At 32.7% G+C, this 24,551-nt stretch overlaps 2 protein-coding genes across 6 annotated transcripts in view; one reads left to right on the forward strand and one right to left on the reverse strand.

Moving 5' to 3' along the window:
* LOC118265191 (flotillin-1) overlaps positions 1-9,358 on the forward strand; it is a 32,329-nt gene extending 22,971 nt beyond the window's left edge. Inside the window, exons 10-11 of one of the 2 annotated variants that reach the window (XM_035577987.2) lie at positions 3,769-3,879; positions 6,542-9,358. In XM_035577987.2, coding sequence (XP_035433880.1) covers positions 3,769-3,837 — 69 coding nt within the window. In that variant the 3' untranslated portion in view covers positions 3,838-3,879; positions 6,542-9,358. The remainder of the gene's footprint in view (positions 1-3,768; positions 3,880-6,541) is intronic. The other variant, XM_035578002.2, reaches the window with a different exon arrangement.
* LOC118265187 (sulfhydryl oxidase 1) lies at positions 164-24,067 on the reverse strand. Of its 4 annotated transcripts, XM_050704449.1 has the most exons (3): positions 22,092-24,067; positions 17,646-17,688; positions 14,273-15,033 (listed from the first exon to the last, which is right to left on the reverse strand). In XM_050704449.1, exons 1-2 carry the CDS (start codon positions 23,783-23,785, stop codon positions 17,670-17,672), a joined length of 1,713 nt encoding a protein of 570 aa, XP_050560406.1. In that variant the 5' UTR covers positions 23,786-24,067; the 3' UTR covers positions 14,273-15,033; positions 17,646-17,669. The 4 variants fall into 4 exon arrangements, 3 of the variants coding, with proteins under 3 accessions (XP_050560405.1, XP_050560406.1, XP_035433867.1); XM_050704448.1 differs by lacking the exons at positions 14,273-15,033; positions 17,646-17,688 and adding an exon at positions 164-292; XR_007707137.1 differs by having other exon boundaries at positions 17,646-24,067.
* Positions 24,068-24,551: the final 484 nt, after the last annotated feature.

Genomic DNA, 24,551 nt, shown 5'->3' on the forward strand with positions numbered 1-24,551 from the left:
TACTTTCAAGTTAACAACTGCGAACTGATAAAATAGAGTGTATTTTATCATTTTTGTATGGCACAATTTTCTTGTAATTCACAGCACACTATCTGTTCTTCTGTGTTATGAATATTAAATTTGCAATGTGGTATAAGGGTTCATGTTTTATGTGACACTAAACTATTGTTAATATGTTACGTTCTCTCGTATCGTGTCATTAGGCTATGAAGTTACGTAGATAAGTATATAATCGATTCTATAAACTAGTTTTCTAGCTGCACTTTATACTCGACGTGAGATAAGTAAGAACCTGAAACAACAAGACATGAAATAAGTTTCATAAACAGTAAAGAAGCTATTTTTATCAGACAGATAGTTTCCTCTCACGTATATTATTATAATTATATTGTCTGTTCGCTGTTCATTTGTTCTCGTAACACACACACATACATCTAGGTCCATTGTTTATTAACAATTAGTTAAAAGAAGGTGTAAAGAATAAAATATTTCTTTCAGTCAATGTTGAGTTATGTTATCGAGTCGTAATTTATATTATTTGTATTTAATACTAGTTACTCCCGCGCAGTTTCACTCGCTCTACCCTGCTCCTAAAGCTCGAAGTTTGCTGTTTTATAGCCTATAGCCTTTTTCAATAAATGCACTATCCAATACAATAATAATTATTCCAATCGAACCAGTAATTCCAGATTTATGCTCGTTCAAAAAAACCAACTATAACCATCAAAGTATAGGTTTACTTTTGGCTCTGAACTTTGGTTTTTGGTCCTTAAAATAATTTTCCTTATACGATTCTAATAGCACAAATAAACGCGTTAATTTTAGTTTTTGTAAAACCGAGCGCAATTTGATATTGTGATAAACTATACGCAGGTCATATTTTGAGGCGAACTTGGCTATCAGATCACCTATGACATTTCATAATTAAACATGATCTAGAATAATCTTTGACATTTTATCTCATACATACTACGTACCTATTAATGTCATTAACTAGTGACAATCTCGAAATAAGACGTTATAAACAAAGTTATTTAACTTACGTTTTCCTTATAGAAATTTATTTAATTTAATGTAAGTGAATCGAATGCTTACATTAAGGTGAAACGATAGATTATCACGGGTAGTACATTTCGTATAATAAAAACTAAGAAACTATATTCTAATAAACATAACTTCTAATCTCGAATCGACACAAGTTCAATCCAGTATAAGATATAAGGTAAAATCGCGAAGAAACTAGATAGATCTCAATTTGCATGTTAATAAACATGATGTTTTAGTTTATATTACGACTGACATAATATTTGGTCATTTAACTAAAGATTCGAGTTTGTGTTATCAATACAAAGCTATGTAGACCATCTCAGCGTTCGTTACATAATTGATATCGTCAATATATTATGACTTAAAATTTTAGAGACGTTGGTGAAAATTCGCAATGAGTTATTCAATACATTGTTATAATAACTATCGTGAGACATACTAAATTAACTAAACATCACGTTTTCTGGCGTAAATTAATGTAAAAAAGCTTTACTAGTTTCGAGTCACAGAGGGACTCTTCATCATGAGCAGCATGCGCAGATGCGGCGACGTCGCGCAGTCTACTGCACCTTTATAACTCAAAAGTAATAGAGCTTTTCTCCATTAATTTACGTGATTTTTATTTAATACAGTTTATAGGATCATATTGGGCACACAAAATGTATCATGCACAGCAAGTTACTAAAATAACAAAGGAAAAAACACAGTCTGTTTAATAATCGATCAAAAAATCAAAGTATAACAAACTTTCATATGTGGGTACTATCTACCGATAGATAGGTTGACTTGAAATACAGGTCAAGGCCACACTAAAAACAAAATATATAACAAAATATAACTCGACGATAATTATAATTGCATAGTTAACAGCTAAAAGAAACATATTGTGATTTCATTACATATTTTCCTTGTAAGAAAACAAAGACAAAAAACCCAGATGATAAAGACTATCACAATAATAAATATTTTTTTAAGAGCGTGGGATTCCTACCTCACTGGTCATTATCAGCATCTATGAAGGTTATTAACATCAACAGTCTAAGTGGCGACTGTTGAATGCCTCTTCTTGCCCAGAGAATTGAGCATAAATCCCTATGCTTGTTCAATGCGGGTTTGCGATTTAAAACTTATAATTAGAAGTTATAAACCGGGTTTCCTCACTATCGGGTCACTTGACCGTTGGTCTGTGATGTCGAAATAATCTTAAAAAATACTTTTTACAAAAAAATAAACCGACTTCACTAAAAAAGTTAAAAATAACTTTTATTTCGGAAGTCGGTGTTTCTCAGTATTATTTGTTTGCTACACCGACTTCCGAAATAAAAGTTATTTTTAACTTTTTTAGTGAAGTCGGTTTATTTTTTTGTAAAAAGTATTTTATTTCACACTTTTTAGTTGCGATACTCAGTATTGCGTCGGTTAAAGTTCTCTATCTCAATAACTACTTTATTTATTTGTATTGTCACAGTCACTTAATAAACTTTATTGTGATTTCTATGTGAGTGTGAAGTTCCATTGGCCATTTCTGGTCTTCTTCATCAGTTCCACCTCTTCAAAGGTTACTTTTTGACTGTAAATGCTTCAATTCTAGATGAATATACCAAAATCACTGTATAGTTCCCTATAATATTTGAGGAGTTCCCTCGATTTCTCTAAGATCCCATCATCAGATCCTAACCTGGTGACAATGGGACCACCTCAGAACTATCTACTTTCGAACAAAAAATAATTTTGATAATCCGTCGACAATTGACGGAGTATTAATTAACTTTATTGTGATTTCTATGTGAGTATGAAGTTCCATTGGCCATTTCTGGTCTTCTTCATCAGTTCCACCTCTTCAAAGGTTACTTTTTGACTGTAAATGCTTCAATTCTAGATGAATATACCAAAATCACTGTATAGTTCCCTATAATATTTGAGGAGTTCCCTCGATTTCTCTAAGATCCCATCATCAGATCCTAACTTGGTGACAATGGGACCACCTCAGAACTATCTACTTTCGAACAAAAAAAGAATTTTGAAAATTCGTCGACAATTGACGGAGTATTCGATGAACAAACATACAAAAAAAAAAAAAAAAACATACAAACAGCCGAACATAGTACCTCCTCCTTTTTGTGAAGTCGGTAAAAATACATATAACTCGGAAAAAGTCACATCGGTACTTGCAGTTTGTAGGTTTGGAACACATACCCTTTTGTAAGAGAAGCGGGTGGGTTCTCGGAAGGAACTAGGGAATCACGTACATAGGCAATAAAAATCGATTTTTAATTGTCTCCATTGATAATTTGATACTAACTCTACAATTAAATAATTTTATTACAAAACATTTAGATAGTCGAGTGCCAATATTAAACAAATAATCGCACATAAAGTAATCGACAATACAAACATGTAAAATCCCAATACTCATATCTGTTTTCTTTGATAATGTAGGTACCTAAGTACCTACTTAGGTAGGTAATCAGGTATCATATTCAAAATAATTACACGAATACATTGAAGACAATTAAACAGCGAATTTTACACGTGTATGTTAAATTAAATATGAAGTTAAAGACGTTTTAAATTTGCGTTGATATGATAGTAACTAGTAATTTCATTAATGTATGATGAGAATGAATTGATAGTGTAATGACACGGTACAATTAACACTGTCTGCTGGTATCTAACGCTTTGCTTGACTAACGTGTCGTTGTCGATGTGGCCGCCGAGCAGGCTGTCGTGGAACCGCCAACGTTACCGACGCCGACCGCCCGCGGCGACTCTGCGAGAAAGCAGCGATAACTGCCGAACTTGTACTAGACATCTACTTAATGCTCATACAAGGTAAAGTATCTATAATGTATCCTTCACGCAGCTTTCAGCGTATGTAACTAGTTACAGTGACGTCTGACCTCGCTTTAAATGTACGTATTGTAATTTGTAACTAAGTGTAAATAATTGTACGTTTCTTTTCTAATTTCACTAACACCTATCTTCATATGATATTCATAATCTTGTCCACAGCTGAGGTAAGTATGAATGTGGCTTTAATTCTAGGTATTTGTTAAAATTCGCAACTCGAATTAGCAATATTTCAACTTGATTAAACACTGAAAAGGACGATTTGTTATAAAATTTCCTCTGTTTACACAGCTGATCAATAACGTTTTGATCGTTTGTAAATTATGGAAATGGATTTGTCTTGATAAAGTGAACAGTTCGCGCGGAACTAATTGTATTGTTTTTTATTTCGATCAATGAGGTTCCTTTGTTTAGTCTATATCTTTTGCGTCATTTTAATTAAAATTTTGCTACTTCAATGTAAAAGAAAAGGTGAGCTCGACAAAGAGCGTATTGTGCGTAATCTTTTTGAAAATACATGTTCAGTGCGAAAACAAACACTATGTTGGATCAAAACAAGTATCGTCTATAGTCTTAGTTATCTTATAAATAATTCATTTTGTGAACAAAACACTAAATTAAACCAACAAAACATACCTAATGTTTCGTTAATTTTAATTCAAGATTACTTTTAACCGACTTCAAAAAATGGAGGAGGTTCTCAATTCGACCGTATTTTTTTTTTTTTTTTTTATGTATGTTAATCGATATCTCCGGCAGTTATAGACCGATTTGAGAAATTCTTTTTGTGTTTGAAAGAGTACGATGTCAGTGTGGTCCCATATATTTTTTTTAAAGTCTGACCATAAATGTGGAAGATAATCCAGGGAACTCCTCAAAAATGAACAGAATGTGCTCTGCGTTTGAGTTTAAGTGATGTATATTAGCTTATCTTTCTGAGTAACCATAAAATTCGGAACAGATAGTAGCATATCTGGTATAGAATGATGGGTAGCTTGATGTGCTGTCTGATTTACATGTGTATGTAGGTACCTAATCTGTTTGTGTTTGACAAATGCATATCTCTGGCAGTTATAGTCCGATTTGAGAAATTCTTTTTGTGTTTGAAAGAGTACAATGTCAGTGTGGTTCCATATAATTGTTTTAAAAGTCTGACCATAAATGTGGAAGATAATCCAGGGAATTCCTTAAAAATAAGCAGAATGAGCTCTGCGTTTACGTTGAAGTGATGCATACTAGCTTATCTTTCTCAGTAACCATAAACTTCAGGACAGATAGTAGCATATCTGGTATAGAATGAGGGGTAGCTTGATGTGCTGTCTGAGTTACATGACTGTATACCTATGTGGGTATCTAATCTGTTTGTGTGTTTGACAACTGACTATGTATGAACCTTATGAACAGGTTACTGTTAGCTGTCGGCTCAGCAGATCATAAGTAAGGGTATCAGGTTAATATACATTTGAAAATAATATAATTATGCGTCAGTATGGATAGATATTAATATTATTCATTTAAACGGCGCTGTCTCGTATGAGCAGCGCGTTTAATAGGTCGACCCATACTCAAATAAGTTATTCACTAAAAATCAAGAAATAAAAAACAATTTTAACAAAAAAAAACCGACTTCAAAAAATAAATATTCCAAAACAAATTAATATGCACTAAAAAGTAAAAGAAATAATTGCGTATTTTTCAACAACTTAATAGATCAACTAACTTTACTAACTCATCACACACATTATAATGTAAGTAGGTACAATTATTGTTATTTTTGGAGTCGGTGTCAGCCTAGGAAACGCCAACAACTAGCACGGCACGGGCGGAGTGGTGGTTAAGTACCTACTTACAACTGGTGTAAAATTGTAATGTTTTGTTGTGATAATAGGTAAATAAGAAACCTATCTTAGTTGGCTGATATTGACAATATTTATTTTTTGAAGTCGGTTTTTTTTGTTAAAATTGTTTTAGTACTTACAATACTAGTGCTAATTTTACTACTGTTGTTTTTCTGTCTAGCTACAAAGATAACAGAAAGGGCGCGACACGTGATATAATCGAATAGTAAAGCAAAATTTCACAGCTTCTGTTCCATGTCGACACGTTATTAACTTTGGATATGTAACGGACCGTGAAAAATAGAACTGCTTTTATTTCTATGGTAAATAAATCATATAAAAATATTGTATTCTGTCGTAGCTTGTGGCTAGATGTCGACCGACATCGCCTAGCAATTAGTTAACACTAATACAATACCTATTAAAAGTTAATATAAACTGTAATTTTAAAATTTTCGTATCGGGAAATTTAATCTTAATTTCAGAATTAGCTAGCCCTCATAGAGTGATTAATTATTTTAACTACGCTTATCGCATAATTGCAGAAATTCGAAATGCTTTGTGAAGACGATAAAAAGTAGGTGTTATAAAACTGAGAAAAGCCGAGCGCAGGCCTTTGTATAAACAAACCACGTTTAATTAATTACCTATATTCGCCACAAGTCGTAATGTTTACCATAGTATGATGAAGTTTGAGGAGTAGACAACGTATGCCAATATGAACTCAACGAATATGTCACTCTGTTGACCTTTTCCTTGTTATTGTAATTAAAAATGTAATATTAATATATCTAATTTTTTTACAGGGTGTTCGCGCACTTTAAAAGCTGCTTGCTACATAATTATACCTACCTACCTGCGTTTATTTTTATTTAACTACTTATGATAATATAATAAGAAGATAATATATAAGCGATTATTTTTATTCGACCTAAGTGCCACTTTTGGAATATTCTCCTAAAAATATACCAAAGCAAAATTATTAAATCATATTTAACTTTCATACTAAGATTTGTTGTACTGTGGTCAAGATTTTTAACTTTCTTAGGAGGAAAGGATTATTGTCAATGTAGAGTACCTATCTGCCTACTCCATACAGCTCTATACAACATATTTATAGTTTCTTTTTTAAATTATCGTGGGTGCGTTTACATACGTACAATTGCACATACATATGACACCAAGACCCGAAACAACAATTTGTGTATCACACAACTGTGCAGTCACAAAAGTACAATTGAATTGAGAAGTCTGAAAAATAGATCAATCCTAAATCTCTCGAATATTGCAACTAGGTGTGATAAAGTTCATTATTTATATATGGTAATATTATTATTTTGAAGAGTTAATTGAAGCTGGCCGCGGCTTTATACTATGAAGAGTATGAAGTTCGAATTCTGAGCAATAACGGGTGTATGGAGTGGGAGTTGGGTGCTAGATTGGTCGGATATTGTTATTTTTTCACGGATTAATCAAAATGTGAAACACACACAGTACGTTGCACTAAGCCGCCAGTCGGCCACTCACATTATTATTCATTGTTTACTGTAACTGTGGTTTTACGTCATAACTGACTTTTGTGCTTATCCGATAGCGATAAGTCATGGTCTTAGTTTTTTTGTATCCAATTTTTGCACAGTTGCCTTAAACTGGCAATCCGTTTTCTATTTATTTAATATGTGCATTTATGTCATTATGAGTCAACACCATACAAGCAGTGATGAAGTGATTACCATCATAGGTCTGATGCACGAAGTCGCGGCGCGTACTTTACTGTGCACAGTCGGGCGTTACAATGTTTGTCATCTATTTATGGATATCTAAATATTAATAAAATATTGATATGTCTTGAAGTAGATACGTGACAATATAGCACAACTCACCGGAATAAGATATATTTTAATTCCGTTTTAGTAGGCATACTAAACAAGAAAATTAACGTAAACAAAAAATAACAATTTATGACCAAAACGCCTACTTATATTCTGAAGGTAGAAAGATACAAAAATGACTGTTATACAAAAATGATACCTATATTTTTTTAATTAGCTAAACTGTCGTTAGGGTATATGGAAATATTTGGTGTTCAAAAAGTGCAGTTTAGAAATTCTATAGTTATTGTAATAATTAACATCGTTCGTAGACATTATTGATGTCCTTTTCTAAAAACGTTTACTGCCTACGTAGGTAGTTTTTCACTTATTTGTATGAAAGTTAATATTTAAAATCAATCCGTTTATTATCCGTTTCGGTATAACTAGTCAATTTTTCTGATCCATAATGTTAAATTGTTATATTTGCGTGTACATACTGTTTGATCTATTATTTAGTTTCTACCTTGTAACCTTCTATATATTTAGAGCTATGATAAGATTATAGTTCTTTCGTATTTACTCATTAATAAAATGAAAAATGTACGTTCGGTTTTAATAGCTTCAATTTTAAAATCATTGTATAAGATTAACCAGTTTGATACAGCATAAAATAATGTATCTGCCTTCCCGTTTTGACTTGTGTATGTAATGTGTGAGGCGATGCTGAATCTCTTTTTCTTAGTTACGAATAAGATTGCAGTGTTTTCCTTTAAACTTTCCATTTTTGTAATATATTTTCAGAAAGATTTAGTTACTAGTGTACCTGTGTCACACTCAGATCACTAGTTGTGATGGATATTCTCTTACCTCTGTCGACATTGTCTTATATGTAATTTTTTACTTACATATTTGATATTAATAATGGTTATAAGTAATTTACGAATTTTTAACGTCAACCACCGTCTTGGCTTTGAGTGCCATACTAGATTATTTCAAGGTTAATTTTATATTTTATAACAAAGTTTATTTAGTATTAAGAGGAACGGTAAGAGCATTTTTCTTTTGTAAACACTTTTGAATAGAATATTTTGTAATTTGTAATAAATTTATATCAGCACAACTAACTTAGATTATTATTTTGGATGTAATGAATTTGTTTTCACCGATTTTTGAAACGGAACATGTAATTATTTTAAGTACATAATAATTAATATATTTTCACCACTATTTTATAGGTGGTACCAATTGTGATTTCAATTTGTATTATTATTTATGTTTGAGGAAAGAAGCAGTCTTTAGGTTTTGCACTCGTTTGGCTTGGAACATTATGTAAACGTCAAGTCACAACTTTCTTTTATCATGTTGCGCTACTTATTGCATTGCGCAACCACGAATTTCGATTGCGTCCAAAATTGATGCCGTTTTGATTCTAGTTTGCATAAATAAAGTCGCTTTCATTTGCATAAGTGTGTACCTAAAGTATAATTTAGCTGGCTAAGCACAATGCTTCGTGTCATATGAAGTCATAAAATTTTGTGTCTAAAATGGAAGTGCTCGCACTCGAAAGTCTCAAACAAGAACTAAAATTCATAGAGCTATTAATAGTGTTTCTGTCACTATGCAACGCCTTTAAGGTGACTGAATTAGCGTCACAAAATTACATCACAAAACATGGTTGCGTGTGAGAATTCGGACGCGAGTACGGCACAATTTATTAATTACGTTCTGTGTGGCTCACATTTTTAACATGTATGTATGTGTATTGACGTGGTTTTTATTAATGTATATTCATTAAAAAATGTATACAAACATTGTTTTTTATTTATGCCGTTAACATCCCACTACACAGCAACAAGGAATTTTAAATTAGAATTAGAATTCCTAGTACAGGTTTGTTTAGTCATTCTTTATCTTTGCATCTAGTCTAGAATACTGAATGACGTCGTCCGCCTCCGTAAGTATTATTACATTGTGCTCCAATCAAGTGGGTGTGTGATTGGTAACATCTGTACTCGCCGCGTGACGATACAATTGTGTGAATGCACACCGATGCTTCTATTATGATGATGGAATATTTTCAACTGCAACTCACATGGGCTTACTTTTATTTTGAAATTGGTTATACATACTTTGTACCGAAGTATATTGTTTGAATTTTACTGAGAGTAAGCATTAACAAAAATTTTTGTATAGACTTCTAGCTAGAGGTTAGATGATGATAATGATATACTAAGTAAATACTTAAGAGTATAATAAAGTAAATGGCTATGTAGGTACACTTGTACTAGCTATTATCATGAAACTCTGATGTACAGTATCTTAACGTGTTGAATATTGGAGACACTGATACGTTGGCATCTGTTCTATGTCAAACTTCACTACGCATGCTAACACGTCATTCTTTTTAGTTGAATGAAATGTTAAAATCTTAACAAAATTCCGCTCAGGCGTTCGGTCTGAGCGATTTGGTATTTTATTTTTTCGATCTTTGCTTATTGCGATGTTTATGTTAATACTACATGAAGAATATATTTCTAAGTGAAACTAAAGTTATTTTGTCGCCATATGTTTCTGAAGAGCGGTTATTAGAAGGTGGCCACTAATGGAGACAAAATTATGAATTTCTCCATCTTTGGCCACATGGCTGGCCAAAACTAATGTACACAGACACCCGACTTCTTCCACTTTATTTTATCGTGGCTTTTTTCCTTGGCTTTACATATCAACAAAACATATTTTTAATTTTCAGAGATGCAATAAATTGCCTTCAACAAATCGGGAGTCAGTTTACTTTGCGCTTTTACCAACGTCATATAAAGGTTGATCTCTTTAAACAAGTTAAATTCAAGTGAAGTAATAATATTTCATATTTTCCAAACTAAATAAAAACATTGTTTGTAAAAGTCCAATTTAATTAATAAATTTTGACATTGATATTAACCAGTGGCATATGGCCACAAAGCAAATGTAAATAGTAACTATGTACGTAGTACATTATGTGCGTACCTAGATTATTATCTGACTCGCAAACTAGTGTTAGTAGGTATATACCTATTTCCGAAGTAGGTTCATAGCATAGATAACTGATGGACTGCCGTTGGTCAAAGGTTCCCTTACAATTGCCAAGCAACCGGGTTTCGATACCCGGGTCGAGATAAATACAATACAATATTATTTTCGGTTTCAGATTTTTGCTAAACTTATACTACTATTGTACTACTAAGAATTGTATGTAAGTACTCGGGATCTATATTGATATAGAAAAGTGTGATGTATTAACAAATATTCCGCTCAGGGTTCGGTCTGGCGAACAAGTATTTTGGTGATTAAAAAGTGGTAGCTGAACAACATGGGTGTTTAGGAAGCTAGTTGAAGTTAAACAGGTTAAAACATACATGCACAATTGAACCTTGACGTGATATAGGCTTGAATAATTTTTTGTTATCTCCTAAGAATCGTGAGTCACTACGAATATAGGGCAATATAAGTACTTAGGTAGGTTTAAACATGTAAAATAAGTCATTAGAGTATACACATAGCCCCCTATACTTTGGTCTCTAAGCACCAATACCAACCGTAAATTGACATGTGAAATAACTCAGTTGCATATTCAAAGCTAGTAACTATTATAATAAAATCTGTAGAAAAGTGCAATGTCTGTACATTGAAAATATATTTCCAAAATAAATAGCAGCGGGTTATTAGTTATGTCGATGTCTGAACGCCAAAAATGTAATCAGAAAAATTTTTGTCTGTCTGTCTGTTTGTCTGTTCTGTCTGTATGTGCTTTATAGCACTGGACAATTTCAATGAAACTTGGTATAATTGTTCTTCATAGTCCTGGGCAGGTATAGTATGCGGTTTCATCACGCTACGATCAATATTGTGGGAAATGCTTGGGAAAACAGGAGAACTTACTACATTTTTTGCTTTGTCGCGTGTGCAGTCAATCGGTTAAAGCTACACAGAAATAATGTATGACGGAAATGTTCTCCTTAAAATTAAAAAATATTCCACGACGAATGTCTATCTCTTATGGTTGACTCACAATAACATATAACTCCCGATAGCTTAGCAGTTCGGAGCTTTCTAATTATATTTGGTACTCTTACGTTTATAACACATTCATTCATTAATTCACATATTATAATAAATCTGTAGAAGGGTCAATTCTATACAAAAATATTGAAAGAATAAATAGCAGGGGTTGTTAAGATACCAAACCCAAATATGTGATAATTTTTTTTTGTCTGTCTTTATGTTCAGGCATTACGTGAAAACTAACGTTTCGATTTCTATGAAACTAGGTATACCTTATTATCCTGGGCATAAAATTGGATACTTTTTATCCTGGAAAAAAAAGCTTTATTTTTCAGTTTTATTCTACAGAACGCGAGCTCAACAGCAGTAGCTCAATAGAGGGATCTCCTTAATTATTATGGGCCTCGCCGTATTTGGGTCCAATAGATATTTATAAGATGTCATTGTCAGAGTTACTCAAAATGGAGAAATAAAACTTCCACGCGAGACCGACATCCGCGCGGACGGAGTCGCGGGCGGAAGCTAGTAGTAACTATGTACGTAGTACATTATGTGCGTACCTAGATTATTATCTGACTCGCAAACTAGTGTTCGTGTATACCTATTTCGGTTAGTAGGTTCATAGCTTAGATAACTGATGGACTGCTGTCGGTCAAATGTTCCCTTATATTATTGCCAAGTAAGGGGTTTCGATACCCGGGTCGAGATAAATACAATACAATATTATTTTCGGTTTCAGATTTTTGCTAATTCTTATACTACTATTGTACTAAGAATTGTATGTAAGTACTCGGGACCTATATTGATATAGAAAAGTGTTGTAATGTAAGAAAGTTAGGTACCCAACAAATTGGCGGTTAAAGTGGTAGCTGAAGGTAGGTACATGGGTGTTATAGGAAGCTAGTTGAAGTTAAATAGGTTAAAACATAATGAGAAACAGCATGTGTGGATTAGGATTTCAAGTTGATGATAGTGCATAGCTACAAATGTATTTATTACCAGTTTTTATACTTTGTCAGGCTAGACTAAGAGATGAATCATTAGAGAGACAAGTCATTTGCATAGGATTGCACTGATACCAACCATATCTACCCATCACATCACTCTTTTGTATTGCATTATCATAGGTAAATAATTTCTTTTTATGAGACTTAACAATGGTAAGTTTACAGGAAATGTGCTGAGCTAAATCGGGCTGCTATTTCGAGGTAGGTAAATGAAATTAATTAGCATAACATAATATTACATGGGACTTATAACATTATGGTAAATTAGCACCTAACTAATTAAAACAGGTGCAAGTTGTGTCATTAACACCTACGCCAAAGTAGGTACCTACCTATGTGGGTATGTATATTACCTACTTAGTAGGTAGCTGTCAATAATAATTACTAATGATAATTCAATGTAATACCACGTTTAAGCTTGGTTATTATAGCATAGAGGATAGGTTGTAATATAGTTTCTTTTTTCAAAATGGAGGTGGTTATAAATTCGTAGATGTTGTCTCAGTGGACAAAGGACTTACTCCGCTCTCCTTGGCTAATAAGGACTGGAGAGAACCTATAATACTAAGCACTAAGGATCGCAAGAATGTATGGCAAAGTAAGGAGTTGCACGGACGCTACTATCGGGCCCTACATGGGCCAGATACAGATTTCTTAGCGTCCGTATCCTGGCTACGTTTTGGTAACTTATTTGGAGAAACGGAAGGTTTTGTCTGTGCAATTATGGACGAAGTTATGTTGACGAACAACTACCGAAAGTATATTATAAAGGATGGAACGGCTGACATTTGTCGGGCATGTCATCGCCCAGGGGAATCCATTCGACATATAATTTCGGGTTGTTCTCATTTAGCTAACGGAGAGTACTTGCACAGACACAATCTTGTAGCCAGGATTGTTCATCAACAACTTACTTTAAAATACAAACTTGTTGAATCTGAAGTGCCGTATTATAAGTATCTGCCTGACCCAGTTCTTGAAAATGGAGATGTCACACTGTATTGGGATCGAACTATCATCACAGACAGGACAATTGTTGCTAACAAACCTGACATTGTGGTGATAGATCGACCAAGCCGTCGCACAATGATAATTGATATAACAATCCCACATGACGAGAATCTTGTGAAAGCTGAAAAAGATAAAGCCAGTAAATATCTTGATTTAGCTCATGAGGTTGTCGACATGTGGGATGTAGATTCAGCAATCATTGTGCCGATAGTCGTATCTGCCAATGGCCTTATAGCCAAAAGCCTCGACCAACACCTGAGTAGGCTAATGTTAGATGGTTGGATCAAGAGCCTGATGCAGAAGGCAGTACTTCTGGACACGGCGCGTATTGTCCGGAAATTCCTCTCTCTTGAGCCCTGACCACCGGTAGCTTGGATTTATCCCGTTACTGGTGGGCTACTGCTTTTTATATTTTTAAATGTTTTATTTATTTTTTTCTTTTTAATTTAATATTTAAAAATGTAACAAACAAGTAAAAGAAATAAATGAATGATCATGTTGAATTCAATTTAAAATTGTTTTGTAAGAGGAAAATTAGTATTTCCTCTAATTTATGGCTTTGTAACTAAATGCCTAAATGAAAATGTTCATTAGATATTCTTATTTCTTAATGGGGATTTCAGAGCTTAAAATTAAAAACACATTTTAATAAAAATAACAATGAAATTAATTATATTTATTTCTCAATCAGAGTCATCTAAATACATTAGGACCCAATATTCGTTGAATATATCTTTGACCAGGTCATAAACTAATTAAACAATTACAAATCTTAAAAAAATATTTTAAATGTATCTGACTATTTATTAGCTTGAGATTTTATTGCAGTACATATACCTAGTTGGTTGTTTCGATTATTCTATTTGCTATTTAGAATTGTATGAGGCACAGGTTCCCTCTCGTCTATTTATTTCATTTCATCGCACACCTACAAAGCTTATGTCAACTACACAGTATTTATTCAAGTGATCCGTAACAATGTTTCCGTCAACTTTGAAATTTTAATCTATAAATTATGCTTCGTGACATTTCCAACTCTAATCAAGCGTTAGTTTCGGGAAAATGAACAATGGTAGAGCGAATTAACGAACAATTAAATGTGCATGAATGACATAAGGTTAATAACATATTATTATTATAATTGACAACATATATAATGGCAGTTTCTACTGTATTGGAACAGTGCAGTCTCTTTGGGTGTACCATTTTTTCCGAAACTAAGCACTTGATTTTGTCAAAACATACCAATCTTATGTTTAACTTCTAAACCAATTACGAGATTTTATAAAATGTAAAGTCGTCTAAAAATCAACTAACAATATTTCTAGCTTAGAACTAGCATCATGTTTAGGTACGGCAGGACTCGAGTATAAAAATGGAAGCGATGGGTTTCTCGAAACGTCAAACTATCATGCTGTCATGTACCTGTAAACAAATAAAAAGTTATCTGTAGTCAATGTCTCCAGTACAATAAACATTTGGGAAATACAGACCGCTCTCCGCTAGTAAGAGTGGAGTACCTAGACATATTAGACATATACAAAAAACTACAACAGCACAAGATACCCCAATTATTAAGAAGCATGTTACAGGCATACAGTTTGGTTTCTGCTTTAAAATATAGACACGGCTCGTACTCCGTCTGAGTGTATTTAATTCTATTGGAATATCCATTCATTTAGACAATGACTAATAAAATATAAATATTTTAATATTGACAACTTAACTAACTAGATATCCGGCAAACCGCAAGTGTGAGTAAGATACGAAGATTTTTTGCCAATTAAAAATAAGTTCTTATGTGTATTATACCCTTTCCTAGTGTCATAAATAATTATGTAGCGAGGAAAGCGTGAAGCGTGCTTATTAACTATTTACAGTCCACCTTACGTCTTCAGACGATTAAATTCAGTGCTGGTGCCTCTGATTAGTGCGACATAATTTTAAAAAGAAAGTACCCTGAACCTGATTACTTACTTTAGTGAGACCAACTTAAGTGATATAATTTAAATTTAAATTAATTATAAAAAAAATATATAATATAGGTCTGCTATTCCAAATATGAGAAGAGAAAAAAAAGACGTAGGTAGTCTCAACGAATTCAAAAGGAAAGAAATATACATGCGGTTAAAACAACTGTACCAAAATATAAAAAGAAAATAAATTGAGAATCTGAGATATTTTAAAGGAAACGTGACGCTGCAAAATGATTGAAACTGGGCGAATTTTCAAGTATCCACTAAAATTACAGCAAATCGTAGGTAGTTTCTAGTGCCTTCTAAAAATCTAGAACAAATTACACAACCGCATAATAGAAAAAAGGCAGCCATTATTACAAAACGTTGCAGACAAAAATAAATACCGACAACAACAGAACGGGTGCGCTATCGCTCAGCCTATCCTCCTAAACGTTTCCTGTCTCGGCACAAACTGACTACTTCCTAATCGACTCAACAATACTTTGCAATAGGTTAGTACCTACTTATACTTTGAAGGCAACGAGCATATAAAATTCACGAGACAAGCGGTAAATCTTGTATTATGCAACATGATTTTCACAAACTACCAATTTCTAAATAATTATTTCTCCTGTTATATAATTGGGTGACGTCATTGATATTGATATTAGCAGCATAATATTAACCATAAATATTAATTAAGTCTTTAGGTCATAATCGCGACACTGATAAATATTAATCTGCTAGCTTATGACGAATTAGTTAAATCTCTCAATCATGTGTACAGTTTAGAGACTGATAAAGAAAACTAGTTTCGAAGAACTAATATAATCATGCAAATTAGATTCCAGCACATAATAAAAATAATATGAAATAGCTTACAGATTTGTTAGACAGTTATGTTATTGTTGTGACCATTCTCTCTTTATAGGTATCCGGAAAAAACGCTGTCCAATATTCGCGTTTGTGCGTAGTGAAAACATAAAAGTTACTGTAGTAATTTCACATTACAAAGCAAACATAATTATTGAACGTTTCTACATTTCAATGTTTTACCACGCTTTAAGCAGGTCCACATGTACCGAACTATGTAATAAAATCAAGGAATCTGAATTACTCGTACTTGTAATTGTTGTATCATCACGAAACTTAGTAGTTACATGAATATTAGGTGACCATACTATATTATGGTACCATTGAGCTGTTTTATGATGGAATTGGAAGACGCCTGATGGAGCCTTGGATAGCCTACAAGTAAACATATCGAATTTGGACTCATTATAAATGACAATTTGTCCTGATAACAGGTAAATGATTTGAAGCCTATTTTAAATATGAATTTATATACTTATACATATCTAGTTATATAACTTTATTGATCGTCTTAAAACGTCCTTTGAAAAGTAACGTTTAACATTGTAAGAGAACCCTGTACCACGTTTTATTTTGATAATAAACTTATTGTATTATACTTTGACAATATTACGTGCGGCTGAATGTAAATGCAACATTAACCAATGACGACCGTAAAATATTAACCGCTATTATAACTCAGACAGTTTATAGCTATTTAAGCAAGGTATTTAAGTTTCTAAATGGAATTATATTTTGTACTCTACCTATTAAACATAGTCCATTGGACGTAGGAACTTCAATTAACTATGTTTTCTAAACAGATTACGATGACTTATCGTATTGCAGCTATTCATACGGCACTGATCACATACTATGAAACAGCATTGATATAATTAGGCAGTAATTATTATTGATATTTTGTATATCTCTGATGAAATCGCTTAAAGCACTAGCACTAGACTATACAGGTACATAGTACATTAACACATTTGCCATAATAAATGATTAGGTACAGTTTAACTACTCGGTACACAAACACTAAAACTTTAATAATTAGTAGGGACTTAGTGAGACGTTTAGGTAATTTGCAATAAAATTGTTTGACATTATTTCGCTACTGTTACACGCCTACGAAGCCAAATAAATGAAACATTCACCATCTTAATACATTAAGACCACCCATCCACCACCACAAAAATAACTAAGTACAGATAACCTACTGACCTTAACCCAGAGTCCATTTTCCACTCAGTTGCGATGAAACGTACTGTATGGATGTAAAAATATTATTCATCAATACATTTTTCAAACAATTGGTAAGTAATCAAAACAACTCAGGCATCCATACTTCTACTTTTTCCGTGTATTTGGCTAAGTTTATAACTTCGCTGTAAATGAAAACTGATACAGTTATGTTTTCAAACAATATTATTGGCGTTAAGTATTGATATGGAAACTATTTTTTATGGATTATTTCGCGATTTTCTTTTTTATTGGGTAACTGATTTGAACGGTAAATTAAGACTTAATTATTGAAATTGGGCAGTGCTCATGGGTTCAGACTTTAAAAATTAGTATACCTAATAACGTTCGTCGTATCAGTACCGAGATCTTTGAATTACTTAGATCCAGGTATTGAAGTGCGCTGTAAGATTTTATCTTATCTGTATTGTAGCGAAGTGAACGGTGAATCCACTACATACACAAGTACTACTGCTTCTTATTTTTCAACCACAATATTGATATGAGATTAACGAAGCAGCGTACGTTCAAGACTAGATGTTTTGATATTTATCATAAGAAAGGTGGAAACTCAGTAAGAAAATACTTTGAATTCTTATTCCTCTGTACTCACAAAAATGCGATCATCCCATTGTGTATTTATTGTTTGTTTGGATAAGAATAGTATTATAATCATGATGAAGGGAAATTAATTAGTAACTAGTTAAGATTGTAAACTGCACGTCTGCTTACACAAAAGCCTACAGGAATGTATTCGCATAGATATATACATATATCTCTAAGTTCCTACTACATTACATACGTTTTTAAATTGCAGAAAGTAAATTATTAAATGAAGTAAAGATTTTATTGTTGATTATCTACTATTGTGTTTCTATTCCAATACCCATGAAAACCGCCAATTACAAATACATAAAGCATTAAAAAACCTACTTTACTTAACGCGAAATAATACACAAAATTGCTTAGCTATTTATTAAATATATAAGCTAAGCTAAGTAAATATAATAAACATAATAAGTATTAAATAACTCTTTACACATTCATCTAAAAAGTATAAATATGTATTACATTATCCGGACTACCGGTATCTTGGCAGATCATATAGCATTTGATATGTATAACTTTGTATCATACGATTTTATATTGACCGAAGCCTTTGCTATAGATATAATAATATTATGACAAGTAATCTTACATAATCATAGGCACTTGTATCTACGACTTAATTAATTAGTTACTCATTATATATACATATATACGAATTCATAAAACTATTGTTTCTATGAATTTATAGTTTACCTACGATCATTACTATAATCATGATCTTTTATCGCGTTTAATTGTAAAAAAGCTATCCTAATATAAATCCGAATCTACAGAAATTTAAATCTGTCATCTCTCCAAAAGTAACCTACAATGTACCGTTAGTACGAGTTCGTTTTACTTTTAACGAATTGGAAACAAGAGCCGGTTCGGCTCTGAATGGTTGGTTCATTCGAGCCGGCCAATCAGGGCGTCAAATGTCCTCTGGTTCCGATCTCGTTAAACATAAAATAAACTCGAACTAAGTACTATGAACTTGTATAAAATATTTGTGACTAATAAAGTTGTATTGACGACTTCTTATATTTTTGTGGAGTATGCCGATAATTTAACTAATGTGTGAGATTTTGATACTGAAAATGATCGTAAGACTGCAAGGCACGGACATTGTATTTCTGGACGAATATTGTTATTTTCTCTGTCAGTTTTGTAATCACCGGCTTTTTTATCAATAATTATATCTAATAACTATTACATACTTATTGCTAAACGCGTAGGTGTAAATCGTATTAGATTAATATTATGTCTATAGAGTCTCTGTTGATGACAGTGGCTGGCAAATGTTTTGAACATTGCTATAGTTACTGTACTGTAGACCGGTACGAATAGTTATTCAGAAAGTAAAACAATAGTCCGTTAATTTATTTGTTTCTTTATCGTGCACACGTCTTGGCGAACAATACCTACAATTATCATGAGCACTGCCGACTACTGATTCCGTTTATATTTAACTATTATCTAAGTTTTGAATTTCACACTTGTCATGTTTCTTTATACGCATAATTATATCTGATTTATCCTAATAAATATTATATTTCATTTACGTAGATAATCTACTTCCAAAATACTAATTATACTAAGCCTAATTAACTGAAAAGCTAATAAGGCAGTTCTTACATAGCTACATATTTTTACAAGTAAATAATTTATTATTTAATATCTTATAAATATAATGGAATCATTTATTAGTATATTATTAGTATGTTCATTTAACTACCTACCTACAGGTACTTCGTATAATAAACCTTCGGTACTAAGGGCCAAAATGACTAAATATATAAACTAATTTTATGTAAGAATCCTATTTAAAACAATATTACGTTTTAGCACCTTATGGAATATTCTATTATTGTTAGAAAATTAATTCTTTATTGGCAGTATCTGTTTTACAGAAATTGGATTAAATATGACCTACTATGAGATCGAATTAACCGAAACTATGTTAATAACAACAATGTTTAATAAATCAAACATGTTTTGCCCCATTATAAATTACCAGAATACTATTATATTAAAAAAAAAACAGTTGGCACTGTTCAATATGGAGTTTTAGCACCAAAATAAAATCATAACTATGAAAAATTTGTCAAGTTAGATAAATATCTACGAATTAAAAGCCTAATAATGGAAGAGATAAACGCTAGCAATAGTAACATGTCATAGTTAGCTAAATATATTGTAACTAAATTGTTAATGGTAACTTTAAAAGTTTATTAAACCGACAATAACTAAGACTGAATAAAGAACTAGTAATTGCGTCATATAGAAGGGACATTTGTGTAAAATTGGAGCCCCCTATTCTCTTTCATAACATAATCAATTCTACTACGGGTCTATAAATATCCACATATTATTGGTTTTTGTATCAACCTTGAACATGATGTCTGTTTCTTAAATTTTGCACAGAACACAGTTATTTCATTAATTGATTGCCCATTCAACATAATATGTGTGTTCTAATCCTGGTAGAACTTCAATATAAAATCGGAATTTATTTCAAGATTTCATTGTGAAGAGATCATAAAATATTTGTGGTCCACAATTTAACTATTTAATAATAGCATTTGCAAAATGAATGCATATTATGCAAAATGAAAAAAATGTGAAAGGAATGGTAAATAAATAATTATAAATTATATATGTATACTGTCATTCGCATTTTCAGCACTGCCTCATCAGTTGAGGCATTGGAATATTTAGACAGCAATAACTGATTGCATATAATATTTATCTATTAAGATGTCAAAGCAGTTTTTCATTTCATAAAAAATGCTTTGTTTAACAACAGATAAAATAACAGCAATAAATCTTAGAGCAACTTTTTGAAATAGATATCTAGTAAAGAATAAAACATGTAACATGCTGAGAGCTGGAATTAAAAGAAAAAACATAGGCATATATGAAAATAATATTCAACCATCTCATAATTTCTACTTTTACTGCCGCACCCAGTGACGTTTAATTATTGCTTAAACTATTCCTTAGTAACGTTTTTGTATCGAAAACAATTGCTAAGAACTGGGTTAAGTAACTATTAAATGTCTCAAAGTACAGCAGTTAGTGTCTATCTTGGTAGGTAACTATTTAACTGTAATTTTTTTTATTATTTCCAGCCCTCTCTATAGCAGCATAAAAAAGTGAAAAACTACCCATGAACTTAAAAAAGCTTTGTAATGAGTATTATAACAAGGAACCCATTATTAAGATATCGTGTGAAATGGAACCAATTACCTCTTTTATTATAATAGTAATTCGCAATTGCAATGTTTTGATGTAATAGTGGTTTTAAAGTATTATTGCACAACATTATACAACTAACTTAAGCAAATAGCTAAATAATTGTACATTATCCAACTGAATAAAGTTTCAAGCTAGCATTTTAGCAAGCCTATGTTCATAAAGTATAATACGATATGAAATAACCAATGAAATTAAAAACATAAAATATACTATAATCATAGGTAATTTCATTACCAAAGACCAATGTCTAGCGACACATCCCACATGCAATAATACAAATCAAATAAATTACTTTGAAAAACCATTATTAATTAAAAGCTTTACTAAAGTTTTTTCCCAAGACAGAGAAATAATTGGTTCCACATAAAAAATCTGTAATTATGATATTGAAATGCACAGACCTATAAGGCAAACAAAATAATAAATAACCAGCAAACAGACAAAATATGATTACCATTAAATCTGTTACTTTAAAAGTAGTGTTATACTTTACCCCGTCCATGTTTGTAAAACCTTTTTTTGTAACGTTTAGAGAGAAAATATTTAATAACTAAAATAAGAATAATGAAAGATAATAAGTACAGGAGACTTAGCATTCCGATGTCCAAATTGGAGAATGGTACCGAAGGTGCTGCAGATGACCTGGCACGTCGCATGGATTGGATGCTTGAGGCACCGTAAACATTTTGGAGGTACTGGTATACAGCTGGTAGATTCCAAGCACCTCTGGCTAGTCGGCATTCAGGACACCTAGCAACACTAGGAAACTGGATTTTTGGATGCTCGGGGTCTTCAGTGGTATCTCCTGCTAACCTAAGATTTACTTCATTATGTGCTATCCATAGCCAAAGTACAGCTTTGTCATTTTCCTTCACATCAAATATTCTATTTCTTGCTGCCATAGCTTGGAAATGTCCAGCACATTCTGTGCAGCCAAAAAAGTTCTTCACATAACCATGCATAGCTTTTAAAACTTTTGGACTTTCTGTACCAGGTTTTTGAGCAGCATTTACAGTCAGAGTGTGAAATAGTGTCCAGAGGCCACAAGTGTAACCACGGAATTTAGGCTGGCTACCCTTACACCTCACATATTCTAAATTGGTTATATATACAGGTGCATGTGTTGTCTCTAAACTTTTAACTACTGCATACACTTCACCACCATCCCAACTACTCTTTGATGCGAGAGTAGTACGCAATTCTGTGATATACTCTTTAAGATTTGCTCTAAAAGGAAATGAGACTATGAGAACATCTAGATAGTCTAAGAGTGCTTGCAGAGGCTCGCCAGACAAGTTTTTAAATCTTGTAATTTCAGTATGTAAACTTGTTTTAATGGTTTTCTCCAAGTCACTATAATATACAAGATCAGTATTAAGAGTCACAGGTTTTTCATTGGAGTGGTCATTAGTAACTATTTCTTGACTACCATGATCATGCACAGGGAAAGCATAGTTTTTAGATTTTAAGAAAGAATTAATTGCTTTCAGCAGCCCCCCTTTACTATAGTCTTTAGGGACAAGAGTAGTAGACTCCAAAGTAGAGCTAACAGCTACAAGTCCAGGAAATTGTTTGATGTTCGCCAGCTCAGCAATTTCACTAGCTTCATGCACTCTCTTTACTTTAACATTAGGGTAATCATTTAGGTCTAAAGCCAGCTCTGATCCTAATGTAGAATTATGAGCTTCCAATACAAGGAATGTATATTGAATGTTTGCAGGCACATCCTTAACAGCAGATGCATAGTCTTTGAAAGATTCAATACCCAATGAAGGTGCAAACTTTAAGTTTCCAATGGTTTGATCATTTTGCATTCTAGTGACTATTTGAGCCTTAAGTTTTTCAAGTGTGTCAGTTAACTGTATCTTATCACCAACATTACCATTTGCTTTGACATAATTCTCATGCAAATAGCGTAACGATGGGTAAGCCATTACTTCAAACTGTCTACAAATTTCATTGTTTTCTTCCACAGAACAGTCAATTACAGCCAGCCTTATAATATTTCTCCAATTTAGCATTTCAGACGCCATAGTTTTAAATCTGGGAGCAAAAGCTCGACAGTGTCCACAATAGCTATTGTAAAATTGAGCCACAATTGCATGATTCTGCCCATAAATTTTCCTTTCAAAATTACGATTCGTTAATATGTCAACATGATCAGACTTACTATAAAGTCCTTGTTGATCTACATCACCATCGTCCACAATAACTGCACTATTCACTAATGCAATGAATATAGCATTAAATAAAACTACTGCATGGCCCAGGTTCATTTTGAATGCTCTCGATTACGGGGAGCAAAGCACGTCGCGTTACAATTATTTAGTTTGCAGGTAGTAATCGAAACACGGGTTTTGCCGGCGACTCCGAAATTCAAACTAAAGAAAACTATTGTAACACCAACTTATCATGATGATTCAAACGCTAAAACTTGGATACGTCATTTCTTCTATACAATTCCTCGTGTTGTTTCTATTCAACCAAAAGAATTAAAAGACAAAAACTAGCGACCTACGAGCCGTCCGAACAAAACTGAACTGTCAGTCAGTGACAGGAGAGTGACAGCGGCAGTTAGTGTCATTGCAGTAATAAAATGTCATCAATGTCATTCGGGATTTTATGGTATTAGGGCGTAGACAGAGAATCCTGTTCTCTACATCTTGTCTATTAAATCATGAAAATAAATGAGGGCGCTACAGTCGTTAACATAGTATTCCTTTCAGCGCGACTAGAGTAATATAGCAGTAATATACTAGTGCATTTTTGAACAATGTTTGAGGAACGATTAATATTTAAAACTATGCATAATTTTATTGTGGCATTAAAATCGATTTGTGATATCAACTCTACTAAAAATCGCCCCTTCACCTCACTATGTGTTTGACATTTCTGTTTGACGGCATTTATCGACCGAGTGCCTGTCTGACAACTGACATTGACAAGTGTTGGCTCTTTGGCCATCACAACACACTGCTGCGTTGATCGCGCTCCTGATATTATCAACATCTGGAGTTTAAGGTAAGTAAGTCAGCACTGTGT

This window comes from Spodoptera frugiperda, chromosome 25 (genome assembly GCF_023101765.2).
Source record: "Spodoptera frugiperda isolate SF20-4 chromosome 25, AGI-APGP_CSIRO_Sfru_2.0, whole genome shotgun sequence".
NCBI lineage: Eukaryota > Metazoa > Arthropoda > Insecta > Lepidoptera > Noctuidae > Spodoptera > Spodoptera frugiperda.